The following is a 19,323-nucleotide window of genomic DNA, read 5'->3' on the forward strand; positions in this document are numbered from 1 at the left end:
CCCACTTTGTTCTGCCTCTGACTAGTTGATTTTAGGTCTCACATTTTAATAAAGTCCAAAGACTCTGTTATGCTTGGGGATCTGCTGGTTCATCAATATATTAAAGAAATTTATTTTGATATGTTAACCATTGTTGCAGAGGAATCAAAAGGCAATTTAACGGGGAATGACGGTATGGCTGTGTTTTTTTTTTGTGCCAGCATTAAAGGTAACGATAAAGAAGCAACTTATCAACCATTTATCAGTATAAGCAGCAGAATATGAGGCCATCATTTAAATTTACTCTGAGTGGAGGAAAATTGTCCATGTCAAGTTGTAATTTGTTCAGATGCCATTTTCTGTTTTGATTAATTTTAAAACGGTTCGTTCAGTCTGGAACTAGCTGGACACCAGCAGACGGTCAGATTTATGTCGGAAATTCATCAAACATTATTCCATACGCAAAGTATTGGTTTATATGGTTTGTTCTGATGGGATCCTGCACATGGAGGTACTGAGGGGAATGAGAGGGTTGACTGTTTAGTTACAAAAGCTGTTAAAAGTTCAACTGTGGATAAAGGCCTTCCACGTTGCAAATGAGAACCTGTTTCAGGGTTTGCAGGGTTAAGAATTCGGAGCATATGGGAAATCTCGTGGGGCACTGGGTACAAGGAAAGACGCATTTACAGATACCGAATAGTGTTGGTTTCATGGGAGAAGTTGGTAAAAAACAGAAAGGAAGGAATTATATTGATACGACGTGAATTGGCCTTACTATAATGAGTTATTCCTTCCGCCGTGTTGGAAAACTTTATACTGGGTTGTGTAGGTTTTGTCATTATGAAGCATTTGAACACACTGTCTCCGGGTGAAGCTGATCAGGTAGATAGAAATCAAATCCAGATTTCATTGCAATCGATGGGGGTGGAAATCTTTCATTTCAGTTGTGGCAATGAGTTTAATTTAATTCACTGTATTAGGTTTCATTAGGTACAATCTATAGGATTTTCGGGGGTAATTTAGTTTTCATTAGAAAAAAAAATCAGTGAGGGTTTTATTTCCCATTTCCTTGCACCATATTCCAGTCCAGCTAGTGGTGGGAACGGACATTAAGTTGGAGTGTCAACGGCCATGCATCCAAAGCCCGCCCTATTTATTCACGTTAGCCAATCATCCAAGGGGAATGCGAAAACTGGTGTGATTAGCCAACCAGCATCAGTCTAGAACCCCTGCTGTCTTGTGGGAACGTCGGTCTGTGAGGTTGCTGGGCGGGAATGGGGATAGATGGACATATCTACAGACCAATGGGTGGCTGGCATTCCAGAGTACTTCGTTGACTGACATCCGACGAGTAGGACGGTGCTTAGCCCCTCCCCAGCAACACACTATCCTAATGACCCAGACCAACCGGTCGATGGGACAGTCGGACCCGGAATAACACATGGGAGATCAGGCGGTGAATGTGAGGAGCCGGAGTCCGGACTGGAGACACCGCGGCCGCCTCCGGCTTGTGCTCAGGACGCGTCTTTATTAATAAAATGAAGCACCGAGGTGACCGGATATTTCATCGCCTTAATTATCTGCTCCCTGAATTTTGACTGAGTCACCGCGTAAATAAACGTGTTTGTGCAGCAGCTGAAATCACTCAGCAAAACCCCGAAGTAGTGAAAAATCCATTCAGAATCATTGAAATCGAATCCTTTCCCTGAGACCTGATAATATATGAAATTGACAACAATTGTTATCCACAGGAGGATGAAGCTGCCGGAGAGGGTGAAGAGTAAAACCATGGATCTCCTCCTGCTCTCCATCTCCGGGTCACTGCGGTTCTCCCCCTTGCTCTGACCCTTCAGCCCCTTACGGACCCGACTGGCCGCTAAAATGTGTCTGACTGTCAGAGCGTTGAGCAGCAGGATCCCAGCGAAAGGGAGGAACGGAGTTAAAACCGTATCAAACCAGTCATAACCCACCCACCCGGGGTCAGTGAAAATGTTGTCTGGGATCTCACAGAACCACGGTACGTTGTCAATTATCATCCGGGGTTCCCATGCGAAGTATCGGGGAACGTTTTTCAGACAGAACAGTACGCCGGTTGTTGTTAGAACCACAGTCGCAGTTTTCCCGGTGCAATATTTTGTTTTCAGCTTCTGACAGCAAATGGCAACAAACCGATCAAAGGTGAAAGTGACGGTGAACCAGACAGAACAGTCTGTGGCTGTGAACGTCAGTACATCGATAACACTGCACACAGGGGTGATGCTCAGAAAACTGTCCGGGAAGTAACGCCATTTGAGTCGTGACAAAATGACCTGGGTGACAATGCTGAATAGATCGGCCGCTGCCATGGCCACCAGGTAGCAAGTGGTGCAGGTGGAGAGCCCGCACTTTCCCCCGGACAGGATCACAATCGCCACTAAATTCACTGTGTGTGTGGGGGGGGGGGGTGGCGGGAGGGGCGGGACAGGGGGTGAGAGACGGGGAAGGGGGAGGGAGAGAGAGACATTGGGCATTACTGAACACATTCCTCAAGAGAGATCGGGTTTCAATTAAAGATCAGGAGATCAGGAGAGTCTACGAACGGCTGCTAATCTAAACATCAGACACGGGTCACACTGTCTCTGACCTGCCTTCTTCAGTGTGGAGATGAGACAATGTGTGCAGAATCGTCAGCGATAAAATCGATCTGCGTGAACAACAACGATCGGTGCTGATCCCGATTCCGGTCGCTGATCCGACCGGTTCTACTGATTTAACAGTGACTGACCAGGCCTCTGGAAACTCAGCGTCTGATGGGGCCGAGAAGGGATACCGAGGGGAGCAACAGACGCAAAATACTGGAGGGACTCAGCAGGTCAAGTAGCATACATGGGATTGAACAAACTCTGGTTTAGAGCCAAGACTTTTCTACAGGACGAAGCGGTGCCGCAATTTACGACGCGTCTCAAAGGGAAAGCAGGAACAGCTTGGTAACCTGAGACTGAGTGGCTCCGTTAATGGATTAATTCCGCAGCGCAGTTCAATTCGATAACTCTCGTCAGCAGATCCGTGGACACTGGTTCAGGTGACCAGACCCAATTATTGACCGACAGGTAGTGAGATCAGACTGTGACAGACTCCATAGGGAGACATGAAACACAGGACCAGGGGTTCTCTCTGATCAATAACTCAGAAACAGTGAACTTTACAATGTAAACCCCTCCCAGTCACAGCTTGCGGGAGAGCTGCCTGTCCCCACACCGGGACAACTCCGGACGAGGTGTCACTGAAGGCAAGAACAACGTTCGAGTTGATCCCGTGAGTTAGATGAGAGACAGGAGTTTAGTTCCGCTTGTCATTAAATATGCAAAATCAGAGTGTGAACTGACAGGATGAATATCTCAGACAAATATTTGTACAATGGTCATCAACAGATTCACATGGTTAACACACAGAAATACCAAACATGAATTGTTCTGCTCACTCACCAGGAACTCCGATGACGGCAATGAACACGTACAATATTTTCTCCACACTCTTGTACCTATAGTACATTCCAGACATTTTTTCTGTCGAGTGATCTGTCCCCCTGTGCTACAGGCGATCTCTCGGAATGAAATGTTCAGGCAACACATGCCAAGGGTTTAAATACCATGTAGCGACTCCACAGGGACACATTTCAACAGACTTAAAAATAAATGTTTTGAAATTATTTACAAACCAATTACGTATGGCAGGTGCAATCCCCATGGTGACATATTGCGATTAAATAATTAACCAGTGCAATGTTTAGACTGTTTGTGTGAATTAGCTTGTTCCAACAAAGGCAACTGAACCTTCAGTGGTGTCTTATCAATTACAATGGCATGGAAAACTTTGGGCAACCCTGATCAAAATTTGTGTTACTGTGAATAGCTAAGCGAGTAAAAGATTACCTGATTTCCAAAAGTCATAAGGTTAAGGATCACACATTTCTTTAATATTGTAACAAAGATTTTTTTAAAATTTATTTCCATCTTTTACAGTTTCAAAATAACAATAAAGAAAAAGGGCCCGAAGCAAAAGTTTGGGCGCCGGGCATGGTCAGTACTGGGGAAGTATCACAGCTTGAAAACGGTTTCTCTGGCCAGCTAAGAGACTTTCCATTCTTGTTTGGGGGATTTTCGCCCATTCTTCCTTGCATAAGGCTTCTAGTTCTGTGAGATTCTTGGGCCGTTTTGCATGCACTGTTCTTTTGAGGTCAGTCCACAGATTTTCGATGATGTTTAGGTCGGGGGACTGTGAGGACCATGGCAAAACGCTCAGCTTGCTCCTCTTGAGGTCGTCCATTGTGAATTTTGAAGTGTGTTCAGGATCATTAACCTGTTGTAGAAGCCATTCTCTTTTCATCTTCAGCTTTTTTTAACAGACGGTGTGATGTTTGCTTCCAGAATTTGCTGGTATTTAATTGAATTCATTGCCACTGTTGCCATTGCCTCCAACAGAAGCCCAAAGCATGATCGACCCACCACCGTGCTTAGCAGTTGGAGAGGTTCTTTCCATGAAATTCTGCACCCTTGTTTTTCTCCAAACTTACCTTTGCTCATTGCGGCCAAAAAGTTTTAACTTCATCAGTCTACAGGACTTGTTTCCAAAATGCACCAGGCTTGTTTAGATGTTCCTTTGCAAACTTCTGACGCTGAATATTATGGTGAGGACGCAGGAAAGGTTTTCTTCTGACGACTTTTCCATGAAGGTCATAATTGTGCAGGTGTCGCTGCACAGCAGAACACTGCACCTCCACTCCAGAGTCTGCTAAATCTTCCTGAAGGTCTTTTGCTGTCAAAGGGGAGTTTTGATTTAACTTTCGAGCAATCCTATGAGCAGTTCTCTCGGAAAGTTTTCTTGGTCTTCCAGACATCAACTTGACCTCCACCGTTCCTGTTAACTGCCATTTCTTAATTACATTACAAACTGAGGAAACGACTACCTGAAAACGCTTTGCTAACTTCTCATAGCCTTCTGCTGCTTTGTGGGCATCAATTATTTTTATTTTCAGAGTGCTAGGAAGCTGTTTAGAGCAGCTGAGGGGTCAGGGTATTAATAAAGCTTTGAAATTTGTATCGCCTAACCTTTCATAATGATGACTGTGATTAGGCCATAGCCTTAAGAAGCTAATTAAAGTCTGGGTCCTTGGTAAAACTTATCTGAGAACTCAAATCACTTGGGGTAAACAAACTTCTGCATGATGCTCCTTCCCTTTTTTCATACTACCATTGTACAAAAAAAAAAAACATTAATCTTGCTTAAAAAGTTGAAAAGAATGTTTCATTTGTAACTTTATGACTTTCGGAGATCAGTTCATTTTCTACTCAACTATTCGCAGTAACAGAAATTTTGACCTGGAGTCCCAAACTTGTGTATGCCGCTGTAAATGTGCTTCCACTGTAGATATGTACTTCAATGGACACATTTAAGAGACAAATAATATTGAAATAACTTACGTCATTGCACCTTGTAAAATTGTATTGAATTACATACTGTTACTATTCTCCTCGCGAGTGTAAACTGTTGGAATAGTTTGTATTTGGCGGACTCTAACGATGGGGTCGCCAAGAAAGGAACTGCGTGTGATGGTGAATAAACACTTTCATATCCACAAAGCCTTCCAATATCTTAAGTGACTTCGTCACAGTCAGAACATTTCGGTGCTCGTCCAGGACCCACCCTTAACCCTAATACATGGCCATGAAATTCAGCAGTCTAGTTGTGAGTTGAGTATGTTTTAATCATATCACCGCGTATGTGTTGCGGAGTGCTGGAGAAGCAGATATGAAAGTACAGTTCTGTGTAGCGTGTTTCTGTGTCTCTGTGTGAATCAACCCATTGTTTTTGCCTGACCCTGCCTGACTCTGCACGTATCTATAGACCTCGAGTTCAATTTATCCTCTCGGTTCAGTCCTTCCCATCTGTCTTGGCAAACTGTACATGCTTTCCAACTCTCATTTGAAACACTTCACAAAATGGCTGCCTGAACCATAAAAATCAAGAGCAGAGGTCAAAATTCAAATTGCATTCATGATTAATCCAATGAAATAAACTTGACATTCGCCAGGGCTCCAAATCAGCAGACACACTTGCACATTGGATCAACTCAGAGCAAAATCATTTCAAATAGTTCACAAAGCGGCTGCCCCCACATTAGAAATTAGCAAGAACAAACGTTAACATTCAAAATGTTTGTATTATTAAATTAACTCTAAATAAAACAGGTATGATAGTCGTCACACCTCCGAATCCTCAGAACCTTGAAATACATACACACCCCAATGTATGCTCTAAAACCACTGAACCCCCAAAATCCGCATGCACCCTGAAATCAGCAAACACTCCCAAATCTCTGCACACACTCAAATTCGCACCGACACACAAATACGTGTGCCCCTCGAAATCCGTTTGGATCTAGGTTCATGTGTGCCCTCAGTCTGCATGCACCCCCAATATTAGCTTGAAAACACCCATTCCTGTCTATATTCCCAAATCCCTGTGCACCCCAAATTCCCCAAAACACTCTTAAATGAGCGCATGTTCTCAAATACGTCTGCACCACCGAATCCGTTGCGCTCCCGACCCGCTGATACTCCCACATGCACAGGAGATTATCGAAGTGCAAGAATCATTTCAAATAGTTCACAAAATGGCTGCTTCCATTTAAAAACAGGTTTATCTAAAAAGGAAACAACCTTGAGATTCGACACACCTCCAAATCCAACAGCTCCTCAAAGTCAAAGTCAACACACCCAACTCTGCATATATCTGCAAATCGTGTACACCCAAAAAATTTCTGGTCACCAGCACACACTTATTCAACTCTCAAGTCAGTGTGCACCCCCAAAGCTGCTGACACCCCAAAAATACCTGTGTACTCACACATTCGCTGACAAACTCCAAACTATTCCCACATCTCCAAATCCCAGCGCACCCCAAATCCGTGGTACACCAACACATGAGTCTATCCCAGAGCAGGAAGGATTTCAAACACTTCACAAAATAGCTGTCTCCACTTTAAAAGTAGCAAGAACAAAGACTGAACACACGTCCACATGTGTGTTCACCCGCATATTCGTTGACGTCTCCTTAAATCAGCGCACAGTCCCAAACCTGTATCCACTGAATCAGTGTGCACCTCAATTCCATGTGCAACCTAAACCCGCTGACACCCCGACACACACATCAGATTATACCACAGCAAGCATCCTTTCAAGCAGGTCCACCTTAATAATTTAGCAAGAACAAATGTCAACGTTCAAACTGCATTTATTGTCAAAAAAAATCTATAAATGAAATAACTTTATGATTCACGAAACAGCCACATCCTGAGAACCGTGAAATATGCGCGCACCCAACATCCATGAACACCTCCAAGTCTACCAAATCCCAAAATCCGTGTGCAACCCCAAATCCGCTGACATTTCCAAATATATGCACTTCCGCAAACCCATCTTCACGTCAGTAGGTGCCCCCAAATCCACTGACACCCCCATATTTGCTGACAACCCCCTACTTCCGCGCATATCCACAAATATCTCTGCACCCCCATATTCGCTAAAGCACGCCTAATTCAGGGCAATCTTCAAATCAGTCTGCACCCCCAATTCTATGCTCACCCCGAACCTGCTAACACCCTAAAATCCAACTACATACACAAATCTGTTCGCACTCCATCCGCACGACAACACCACATGCACATTAGATTATCCCAGAGCAAGACTCATTTCCAACAATTCACAGAATAGTTGCTTAAATCAAAGTTCAAAGTGCATTTGTTATTAAAATACCTATAAATGAAACAACCTTGAGAATCATCACACCCCCAAATCGACGGACTCCCCAATACTGTGTGCATCCCCAAATCCACCGAGACACCCAAATCTGTGTGCAAGCCCATATGCATTTGCACCCTCAAACGCGCATGCAACCCCCAAATCAGTGTGCACCCCCGAATTCATCAACATCGTTTAATTGGGTATGGTGTTATGTCAGTTATTTCGTGGTATTGATTTGTATCAGGGAAACAAATCACGCAGCATCCACCCAAACAGGGGGTCTCGGGTGAGCTCACACCTCAATCTCACACGTTTGGCGGGGCCAGAGATGGCCTTCCCCAGACTTAGGTAGCCAAACAGAACCTGGGTGTTTCACTGTCATCTCCCTGTTGCAGCGAGCTCATTCCCACCGGGATGATTGTGGTGGCATTCTGAGAATCACATTTTTAAAAATGTCTCTGGTGCCTTTAATGTCATGGTTCCGTTTGGCTGTTCCCCTTTAACACTCCTTTCTCCCTGATTATGCCCTCATTTCAGCCATTAGATTTTCAATTGCTGCTAGTTTGCTTTATTAGGGTACCTCTGGTTTGCATCAGAGACTGTGAAATCAGTACGATGGTGTCACTATCATAGGCTGCCAGTTTGTTGGTCCATTCTCGTGTAATACTTCGTTCTCTTGTGCGATTAGAAACGTTAGTTCTAAATTCAGCTCTAGTTTTCAGATAGTCCCTGTAGATCCCATTTCCTTGTCAAGATTCCTCCGGTTTGCTGTTCTACGTTCACGTCTACGCCAGCATCCCCAACTCAGTCGACGTGCCGGTGTCCCGCACTTGGGTTCTCCTCAGTCGCCCCGGGCAACATTTAATTCAATCCAGCCGCGTCATCTGCGCAAGAAGCTGCAAAGGATGCGTGCAGACAAATCCACTATCTCCTGGATTACTGGCTTCCTGACTGATAGACCCCAGTTTGTACCGCTGGGTGGTTCTCTGCCTGAGGTGGAGGTGAGTGACACCGGAGCCCCACAAGGGACTGTCCTGTCTCCGTTTCTGTTCACACTGAACACCTCAGACTTTCAGTTCAACTCTGAGTCTGGCCACTTGCAGAAGTTCTCTGATGACTCTGCCGTAGTTGAGTGCATCAGAGACGGGCAGGACTCGGGGTACAGAAGGCTGGTTTAACAGTATTGTGGAATAGTAAGGGAGGAATCACCTGCTCCTGAATGTGGCCAAAACCAGGGAAAAGGTGATTGATTTTAGGTGGAAGAGGAGAGTGACGAGGCCTGTATACGTTCTGGGAGAAGACGTTGCGGTGGTGGAGGAGTACAGCATTGGGGTTTCACCTCGGCAGCAGATATGATTGGAAAAGCAACAACAAGGCTGTTTACAAGAAGGGGATGAGCGGGCTCCATTTTCTAAGGAAGCTGAGATCCTTGAATGTGTGAGGCAGGATGCTGGAGATTTTTTTACCAGTCTGTTGTAGCGAGTGCAGTCTTCTTTGCGGATTTATGTTGGGGGAGCAGCATCGGTGCTGGTGATGCAAAACGACAAAATAAACTCATCAAAAAGGCTGGAACCGTCCTTGGCCACAACCGGGGCTCTTTCGAGTTAGTTGTGGGGAGGAGGACACGAAACAAATGGTCATCCATTACGGACAATCGGGCACATTCTCTCCACGACATACTGCATCGGCAGCGGAGCACCCTTTCAAACAGACTCACTCAGCGCCGCTGTCACAAGGATCATTACAGAAGATCTTTCCCATCAAATATAATAACCATATACAACAGTTCATCTGCTAATCTGCCACCACAGCTCTAAACTGCGAATTAAATTTGCGACGACATTACATTGATTGGCCTAACATCAAACAATAATTAGGTGGCCTACAAGGAAGAAGTCATCTCTCTGACACAGTGGTGTCAAGAAAACAACCTCTCCCTCAATGTCAAAAAATCAAGGGAGCTGGCTGTGAATTACAGGAGGAAGGGAGACGAGTAACCCCTATTGACATCAATGGATCTGGGGTTGAGAAGGTAAACAGCTTTAAGTTCCTCGGGATCCGAATCACCGAGGACCCCACGTGGTCTGTACACACAAGCTGTGCAGTGAAAAAGGCACAACAGCGCCTCTTTGACCTCAGATGGTTGAGGAAGTTTGGTGTCGGCCCCCAAATCCTTAGAACTGTCTACAGGGGCACAACTAAGAGCATCCTGACTGGCTGCATCAATGCCTGGTATGGGAACTGTACCTCCCTTAATCGAAGAAATCTGCAGAGAGTGGTGCGCGCAGCCCAGCGCATCTGTTGTTGTGAACTTCCCACGATTCAGGGAATTACAAAGGCAGGTGTGTAGATCACCGGGCACCCGAGTCTCCACAATCACAATCTGTTCTAGCTGCTACCATCGGGGCAACGCAACCCCAGCACAAAAGCCAGGACCAACAGGCTCCGGGACAGCTTCTTCCCCCAGGAATCAGACTGCTTAACTCACGCTGATTTGAGTGTATTTCTATGTTACATTGACTGTTCTGTTTATTATAAATTACTATGATTGCCTATTTGAGTTTACTCCACATGTATGTGAAGGATGTAGGAAATAAAATCAATTAAATACATCTTTCTGCGACAGATCATAGTTCAGTAGTCTCCGCAAAATTGTTTCATACGTTATAATTGCACATTGGTACCGTATTATTCTGTATATAATTATTCTCTACTTTATTTTTAGTAAAATCTGCACACTGCTAAGTGTGATTTTAAATTTAGCTGCTGTAACAAAAGAATTTCCCACTCGGGGTCAATAAAGCATTTATTATTATTCTCCAGCCCTGTATCTCTTTCACGAGTGACCTTCACACCTCTTGACTTTACTCCCCCCCGCCCCACACACACATTCTGACTCCCTCCCTTCCTTTCCAGTCCTGAAGAAGGGTGTCGGTGTGAAACGCCGACTGTTCACCCCTCTCCACGTTGCTGCCGCCCCCCTGAGTTCCTCCAGCATTTTCCGTGTGTCGCTTTGCATTTCCGCATCTGCAGATGTGTCTCCTGTTTAAAAAAACGCGCATGCGTGGTCGCCGCGCTCAGACCCGAATACAGCGCATGCCCTGACTGGACGAGCGGCTCACAACGAATGGACGCAAGTAAGAGCGCGCTCCGGGCGGACTGTCAATCATCGGCGTCTGAAACGCGACCGAAGGACAATTACTGTGATTTCCAGCCACACTGGTACTGCACCCCACGACAGTCCCGGTCCTTTCCCCCTCTCTCAGCCCCACGATCCGGACCCGGGCTCCCCCAGGAGCTTTCGACTCGGCGCCTCCGCCGCTAGTTTTGCGGCGCATGCACATTCCTGCATCTTTCGATGGCTGATGGAGAGCTTTCTCATCGTGAGGGCTTCTGGGTAAAGAGGCAGCCATAGGCAACAGTACCGGCGTTGTCCCGAACAGTCAAAGGAAATGCGAGCGGATGTATCTCCCAAACACTGCCGAGCTCCAGCTATGTAAATCCGAGAATTATGAACTCGGAACAGAAGTATAGTTCCCAGTTAATGCCGGTTGAAGAGTTTACCTTCCAGTCAGTGGGAATGTCAATTAGTGCTGTATGGAAATGAAACCTTCCGTCAGATTTAGTTCTCGCTGGATAAATAACGATATAAAACATCTTTGCCTCGATGACGAGTGATTTGGGGCTTTCACATCACAAAAGTGCTGCACTCCAATAAGAATAACCACTGCCCTCCACTTTATATTCATTAGCATTGCCATCGATGTGATCATCACTGTCAATCAGCTGGTGGGAGTCCATAGGACCATAAGACAAAGGAGAAGAAGTCGGCCATTCGGCCCATCGAGTCTGCTCCTCCATTTTATCATGAGCTGAGCCATTCTCCCATTTAGTCCCACTCCCCCGCCTTCTCATCATAACCTTTGATGCCCTGGCTACTCAGATACCTATCAATCTCTGCCTTGACTTGGCCTCCACTGCCGCCCGTGGCAACAAATTCCATAGGTTCACCACCCTCTGACTAAAAAAAAATTCTTCGCATTTCTGTTCCGAATGGGCGCCCTTCAATCTTTAAGTGATGCCGTCTCGTACTAAACTCCCCCATCATGGGAAACAACTTTGCCACATCCACTCTGTCCATGCCTTTCAACATTCGAATGTTTCTATGAGGTCGCCCCTCATTCTTTAAACTCCAAGGAATACAGTCCAAGAGTGGACAACTTTACCAATTTCAACACAAGTTGGGGGTACTCAACTTGAGATATACCCCAGGATATTGTGGGAAGTGAGGGAGGAAATTGCTAAGCCTCTGGCAATGATCTTTGCATATCAATAGGGAGATGAAAAGTACCAGAGGATTAAAAGACACTGTTCCCTTTTCAAGAAAGGGAGTAGAGATAAACCAGGAAATTACAGATAGTGGTTCTTACTTCAGTGGAGGAGAAGTTGTTGGAGAAGCTCCTGAGAGGCAGGATTTATGAGCATTTGGAGAAGCTTCCTTTCTAACTCCTGGAAGTCTCTTTTCAGGACCTCCTCCTTTGTCCTGTCTATGTCACTGGTACCAACATGTACCAAGACAACTGGCTGCTCACTCTCCCCCTTCAGAATATTCAGGACCCGATCCGAGACATCCCGTCCCCTGGCACCTGGGAGGCAACACACCCTGCGGGTATCTCTGTCAGGCTCACAGAATCTCCTGTCTGTTCCCCTGACTATGGAATCCCCTATGACTACTGCATTCCTCTTCTCCTTCCTTCTCTCCTGCACAACAGCGCCAGGCTCAGTGCCAGAGACCCGGTCACCGTGGGCATCCCCCGTCAGGTCATCCCCCTCAACAGCATCCAGAACAAGATATTTGTTGCTGAGGGGGACAGCCACAGGGGTGCTCTCCACTATCCGGGCATCTCCCTTCCCTCTCTTGACAGTGACCCAGTTTTCTGACCCCTGTAGCCTAGGGATGACTACCTCCCTGTAGCTCCTGTCTATCACCTCTTCACTTTCCCTGATAAGCAGTAGGTCATCAAGCTGCAGCTCCAGATCCCTAACACGGTCTCTGAGGAGCTGCATCTCGGTGCACCTGGTGCAGATGTGGCCATCAGGGAGGCTGGAGGTCTCCCAGGATTCCCACATCTGACACCCTGAACAAAGCACTAACCCTGCAGGCATGCTATCTAATTCTACAGGAAAAATAAGTCAACTCACCCACTTACCTCGCCAAACAGATGAACTTTTTAAACCGTTAGCTGTGAGAGCCCTGCTGTTCCTGTCTGTCCAGGCCGATTCGCGAGGGGGGGGGGGGGGGGAGAAAAAAAAGAGTTGGTGCTTCGCTCTTGCCTCTTCCCGTTTACCGCCGAAGCCCGTTGAAGCCAAAGCCCTACACTCTGCTCCCACTCACTCCGCTGCCCGCTGTATAGGGTGGTCTCCTTTTTAAACTTTCCGTGCTGTCTTATTGACGTCACGCGCCTGCGCAGTCTCGTCCTCCTTGCACTCGAAGAAGTTTTTTAAAAAAACTGTCTTCCTTCAGAATTCAGCTCCCACTATGCTCTGTAGTCCCGATCCAAAAGACAGCTGTTGGTAACAACCTGCCTTTTTAAACTCTCCGCGCTGTCCTGTTGACGTCATGCGCCTGCGCAGTCTCGTTTTCCTTGCACTCGAAGAAGTTTTTTTTAAAAAAACTGCCTTCCTTCAGAATTCAGCTCCCACGATGCTCTGTAGTGGATGCAAGTAATTAGTAAATCTCCAGGATCATACATGTAGTAACAAGTGCTCTTTGTAGTGTTGTGGAACACGGCCAGAACTTGAAATAATACCAAAGGGCAGAGACGAATTCAGCCAAGTCACAGGTTGATTGAAGTCAGAAATAGCCCATTCTCACACAGACAGGAATACAGTCAGAGAATTTGATGGTCAGTCAGAATGTCTGATCCGTGCCTTGTTCGAAGATGAGTGCATATAGAAACATAGAAATCTACAATATATTACAGGCCCTTCGGCCCACAGTGTTGTGCCGTCCATGTAACCTATTCTAGAAACTGCCTCGGATTTCCCAACCGCATTGCACTCTGTTTTCCTGAGCTCCATGTACATATCTAACAGTCTCTCAAAAGACTCCATGGTATCTGCCTCTACCATCATCGCTGGCAGTGCATTCCATGCACCTACTACTCTCTGTGTGAAAAACCTACCTCTGACATCCCCTTTAACCCTACTTCCAACACCTTAAAACTACACCAATTCAGCCCTAGGAAAAAAGTCTCTGGCTATCCACACGATCAATGCCTTTCATCATCTTATACACATCTGTCAGGTCACCTCTCATCCTCCGTCACTCCAAAGTTCACTCAACCTATTCTCATAAGGCATGTTCTCCATTCCATGCAACATCCTTGTAAATCTCCTCTGCAGTTTTTCTATGGTATCCACATCCTTCCTGTAATGAGGTAACTGAACTCAAGACTCTAAGTGGGTTTAAAGAAGGTCTTATATAGCTGTAACATTACCTCACCGATCTTGAACTCAGTTCCATGGTTGATGGAGGCCTTCTTAACAACATTGTCAATCAGCACTCCAGCTTTGAGTGTAAAATTGACATGGACCACAAGATCTCGCTGATCCTCCACATTGCCAATAGTCCCAACATAATAGTGTGTTCTGTCTTCAAATTTGATGTACCAAAATAAACCACAGCACACTTATCTGCGTTGAACTCCATCTGCTAGGTCTGCGTCCTATCTGCATCCTGCTGTAACCTCTGGAGAACTGTCCACACTCTTCACAACACCCTCAACTTTTGTGTCATCAGCACCCTTCTCCTTCCTCATCAAGATCATTTATAAACATCACAAAGAGAAGGAGTCTCAGAACACATCCCTGTGGTCACCGTCCTCCATGCAGGATACAAACCATCTACAACCATCTTTGGCTTCTGTGGGCAAGCCAATTCTGGATCCACAAAGCAAGGTCTACTTGGATCCTTGCCTCATTACTTTCTGAATGAGCCTCCAATGAGGAATCTTATCAAAAGTCTCATGAAAGCCATGTACACAACATCCAGTGCTCTACCTTCATCAGTGTGTTTTGTTACATCCTCATAGAATTCAATCAGGTTCGTAAGGCACGATCTGCCCTAGACAGAGCCATGCTGACTATCCCACATCAGATTATGCTTCTACAAATGCTCATAAATCCTGCCTCTCAGGAGCTTCTCCAGCAACTTGCCCTCCACTGAAGTAAGAACCACTGGTCTGTAATTTTCTGGCTTATCTCTACTCCCTTTCTTGAAAAGGAAACGATGTCTTCTGATCCTCTGGTACTTTTCCTCTCCCTATTGATGTGCAAAGATCATCGCCAGAGGCTCAGCAATTTTCTCCCTCACTTCCCACAGTATCCTGAGGTATATCTCAAGTTGACAACCCCCAACGTGTTGAAATTGATAAAATGTGACGCCAGAGCTCACATTCAGAGGAGATCATACAGAAACATGTAAAATTATGGAAGGAATAGATAAGATAAAGGCAGGAAAGTTGTTTCCACTGGTAGATGAGACATTGCCTCAAAATTCGGGTAAATTGGGATGGAGATAAGGAGTAACTGCGTTTCCCAGAGGGTGGTGGATCTGTGGATTTCTCTGCCCAATGAGGGAGTGGAGGCTTCCTCAGTAAATATATTTAGGACAAGATTGGATAGATTTTTGCACAGTTGGGGAATTAAGGGTTATGGGGAGAAGGCAGTCAGTGGAGATGAGTCCATGGCCAGATCAGCCATGATCTTATTCAATGGCAGATCAGGCTCTAAGGGCCAGATGGCCGACTCCGGCTCCTATTTCTTTTGTTCTGATGTTCTCACCACAGACGAAACCTCTCCTGAAATATTGTCCTTCACCAATTGATGTCTTTTGCAAATATTTTTACAGGTTTGAATTTGCAGAGCACTTGTGTACGGGAATCTTCAACACAACAAAACATCAGTTTTTCTGTCTCTGTCTGGATATTTAAGCAGTGACCAAATATTTTCTTTGCAACGCCAACACATCTGTTGTCGATCTTTGGAGATGAAGAAGTATCTCATCGCAGCTGGTAATTTATTCTGTCTCTGAAATAAAATTTTCTGTTTTAACTCTGTGTAATTCACTGGAACCAGGAGCTGAGAACACACCAGCATTTGTTCACTGGAGATCAGTTCTCAACTGCATTGATTGTACAAGGCATTCAAACGTCTGACTTTCTGAATTGCCAGAGAATTGATCATAGTGAGATATCATTCTCCTTCTCTCAGTGTGGGAAGAGATTCACTCACAGGCTACCCGCAGACACGCCAGTGAGTTCACAGTGGGGAGAGGCCATTCACCCGCTCACAGTGGGGAGAGGCCATTCACCCGCTCTGTGTGAGGGAGGGGAACTACTCAGTCATCCAGTCTGAAGATACATCAGCAAGTTCACACCATAGTGAGATGCTCCACCTGTTCTGACTGTGGGAAGCACATTCTGTTATTGATGCTAAAGGTATATCAGAAAATTCACCAGTGAATGGACATTGACCTGCTCGGACGGTGGGAAGGCATTCACACACTCAACCACAACACAGTGACACCAGTGAGTTCACACCGGGGAGAAGCCATTCACCTGCTCTGAATGTGGGAAAGGGTTCACTCAATCATCTCAACTGAATGAACACCAGCTGGTTCACACAGAACAGATGCCGTTCACCTGCTCAGACTGTGGGAAGGGCTTCACTCACTCCTCCAAACTACAGAGACACCAGCGAGTTCACACCGGGGAGAAGCCATTCACCTGCTCAGACTGTGGGAAAGGGTTCACTCAATCATCTCAACTGAATGAACACCAGTGAATTCACACAGAAAAGATGCCGTTCACCTGCTCAGACTGTGGGAAGGGATTTACTCACTCCTCCAAACTACAGAGACACCAGCGAGTTCACACCAGGGAGAAGCCATTCACCTGCTCAGATTGTGGGAAGGGATTCGCTCAATCGTCCAACCTACAGACCCACCAGCGAGTTCACACTGGGGAGAAGCCATTCACCTGCTCAGACTGTGGGAAAAGATTCATTCAGTCAAATCACCTGCTACAACATCAGTTAGTTCACACTGGGGAGAGACCATTCACCTGCTCAGACTGTGGGAAGAGATTTCTTCAGTCATCTGACCTACTGACACACCAGCGAGTTCACACTGGGGAGAGGCCATTCACCTGCTCTAAATGTGGAAAGGTATTTGCTCGGTCATCTGTACTGAAGGAGCATCAGCGAGTTCACACTGGGGAGAAGCCATTCACCTGCTCAGAATGTGGAAAGGTATTTGCTCGGTCATCTCAGCTCTTGAGACACCAGCAAATCCACTCTGGAGTGAAACCATTCCTCTGCTCAGAATGTGGGAAGGGATTCACCGATGCAGCTCAGCTGAAAGATCATCAGTTTGTTCACACTGTGGAGAGGCCATTCACCTGCTCAGACTGTGGGAAGAGATTTCTTCAGTCATCTGACCTACTGACACACCAGCGAGTTCACACTGGGGAGAGGCCATTCACCTGCTCTAAATGTGGAAAGGTATTTGCTCGGTCATCTGTACTGAAGGAGCATCAGCGAGTTCACACTGGGGAGAAGCCATTCACCTGCTCAGAATGTGGAAAGGTATTTGCTCGGTCATCTCAGCTCTTGAGACACCAGCAAATCCACTCTGGAGTGAAACCATTCCTCTGCTCAGAATGTGGGAAGGGATTCACCGATGCAGCTCAGCTGAAAGATCATCAGTTTGTTCACACTGTGGAGAGGCCATTCACCTGCTCAGACTGTGGGAAAGGATTCACTCGGCGTTCTCGACTACTGACACACCAGTTAGATCACACTGGGGAGAAACCATTCACCTGCTCTGAATGTGGGAAGGGATTCACTTGGTCATCTCGACTGAAGGTGCATCAGCGAGTTCACACTGGGGAGAAACCTTTCAGCTGCTCTGAATGTGGGAAGGGATTCACTCAATCATCCAAACTTGTAAGCCACTACCGAATTCACACTGGGGAGAAACCGTTCACCTGCTCAGATTGTGGGAAGGAATTCACTCGGCATTCTGAGTTTAAAATACATCAGCGAATTCACACTGGGGGATGCCACTCTCCTGTTCTGAATGTGGGAAAGGATTCACTCAGTCAACTCAATTAAGACTATAAGATATAGGAGCAGAAGTCGGCCATTTGGCCTTTCGAGGCTGCTCCGCCATTCAGTCATGGACTGATCCAATTCTCCAGTCATCCCCACTCCCCTGCCTTCTCCCCATACCCTTTGATGCCCTGGCTAATCAAGAACCCATCTCTCTCTGTCTTAAATGCATCCAATGACTTGGCCTCCACAATTGCATGTGGCAACAAATTCCACAAATTTACCACCCTCTGACTAAAGTAAGTACTCCTCATCTCTTTTCTAAATGGATGTCCTTCGATCCTGAAGTTGTGCTCTCTTGTCCTAGATTCACCTACCATGGAAAATAACTTTCGCATATCTAATCTGTTCAGAGCTTTTAAAATTCAGAATGTTTAAATGAGATTCCCCTCACGACCCCAGCCCCCATTCTCCTGAACTCCAGGGAATACAGCCCAAGGGAAGCCAGATGCTTCTGTTATGTGTAACGCGCTGTAAGGTTTCTCTGCTAATGCAATGGCTTCTTTGTAATGTTCACTGCTGAAGTAACAGTTTCTCTGCAGCAGCAATGTTCGTGTTATGGCTGGCGATAACAGGACTGTGGGATGCATGTCAGCCAATCAGGATTTTGTTGCTCTGTTTCGTGAATCTAGGAGCGTTGATTTTGTCAGAGAGAGAGATGGAGAGAGAAGACGCGAATGGAGAGATTTGCTAGACTGCCGGAGAGGGTGGACTCGGAGCGCGGGTCCGAAGGGCAGTAACGATCGGAGGAGGCCGATGGGGACCGATCGGCCTATCAGTGAGCTCCACTTTTGCGCACAGACTGTTTAATAAGATCGCACCCTTTTTTCAATTTTGTTTCTCTACTAACCATACAGTCAAAGTAAGAGTTATAAAGCTTAATCATTTAATCGCAAAGTGTGTTCTGTTTCTTATTTCTGGGCACTAATTTGTAACAGGGGACACATCGGGCAGCATCCATCCAAACGACATTTCTTCAGTTTGGCCGGGAAGGGGGTTATCACCCCCTAGATTAAGCCGCTAGGCAAAGCGAGAATTACAATTGTGGGGGCTACGTTCGGGATTGATTCTGTTGGATGCTGTGTAATTACCCTGAGAAATGAACCAGTGGGGCAGATATTTGTACTCCGGATGAATTGTTAATTCCACTGTTAGGTTCTGTTGAAGTTGTGATTGTGAGCGGAGACTTGATAAAATGGCGGATGCTGCTCTTGTTCTCATGCAGACCAGCGCTGAGGGAGCTGGAGGCGGAGATTTCAAAGACAGGTTTCTATCATTTCTGTGGAGTGAGGGGAAAGAGTGGTCGGAGTTGGAAGATCTAATTACTCCACGTCCCCCGGTGGAGAGTGAGAATTCTGAGGTAGTAGCCGCCCTTACTTCTCTGGCGAAT

General features: G+C 46.1%; 2 protein-coding genes across 2 annotated transcripts in view; one reads left to right on the top strand and one right to left on the bottom strand.

The window, feature by feature from the left end:
- LOC140185043 (uncharacterized) overlaps window positions 1-18,410 on the top strand; it is a 423,878-nt gene extending 405,468 nt beyond the window's left edge. Inside the window, 3 exon segments of the mRNA XM_072238262.1 lie at window positions 16,357-17,408; window positions 17,493-17,820; window positions 18,358-18,410. Coding sequence (XP_072094363.1) covers window positions 16,357-17,408; window positions 17,493-17,820; window positions 18,358-18,410 — 1,433 coding nt within the window.
- LOC140185356 (probable G-protein coupled receptor 139) lies at window positions 1,494-5,533 on the bottom strand. Its single transcript, XM_072238739.1, has 2 exons — window positions 5,476-5,533; window positions 1,494-2,401 (listed from the first exon to the last, which is right to left on the bottom strand). Coding segments are annotated over exons 1-2 (909 nt in total). The 5' UTR covers window positions 5,477-5,533.
- Window positions 18,411-19,323: the final 913 nt, after the last annotated feature.

Source organism: Mobula birostris, chromosome 20 (genome assembly GCF_030028105.1).
Source record: "Mobula birostris isolate sMobBir1 chromosome 20, sMobBir1.hap1, whole genome shotgun sequence".
NCBI classification, from domain to species: Eukaryota; Metazoa; Chordata; class Chondrichthyes; order Myliobatiformes; family Myliobatidae; genus Mobula; species Mobula birostris.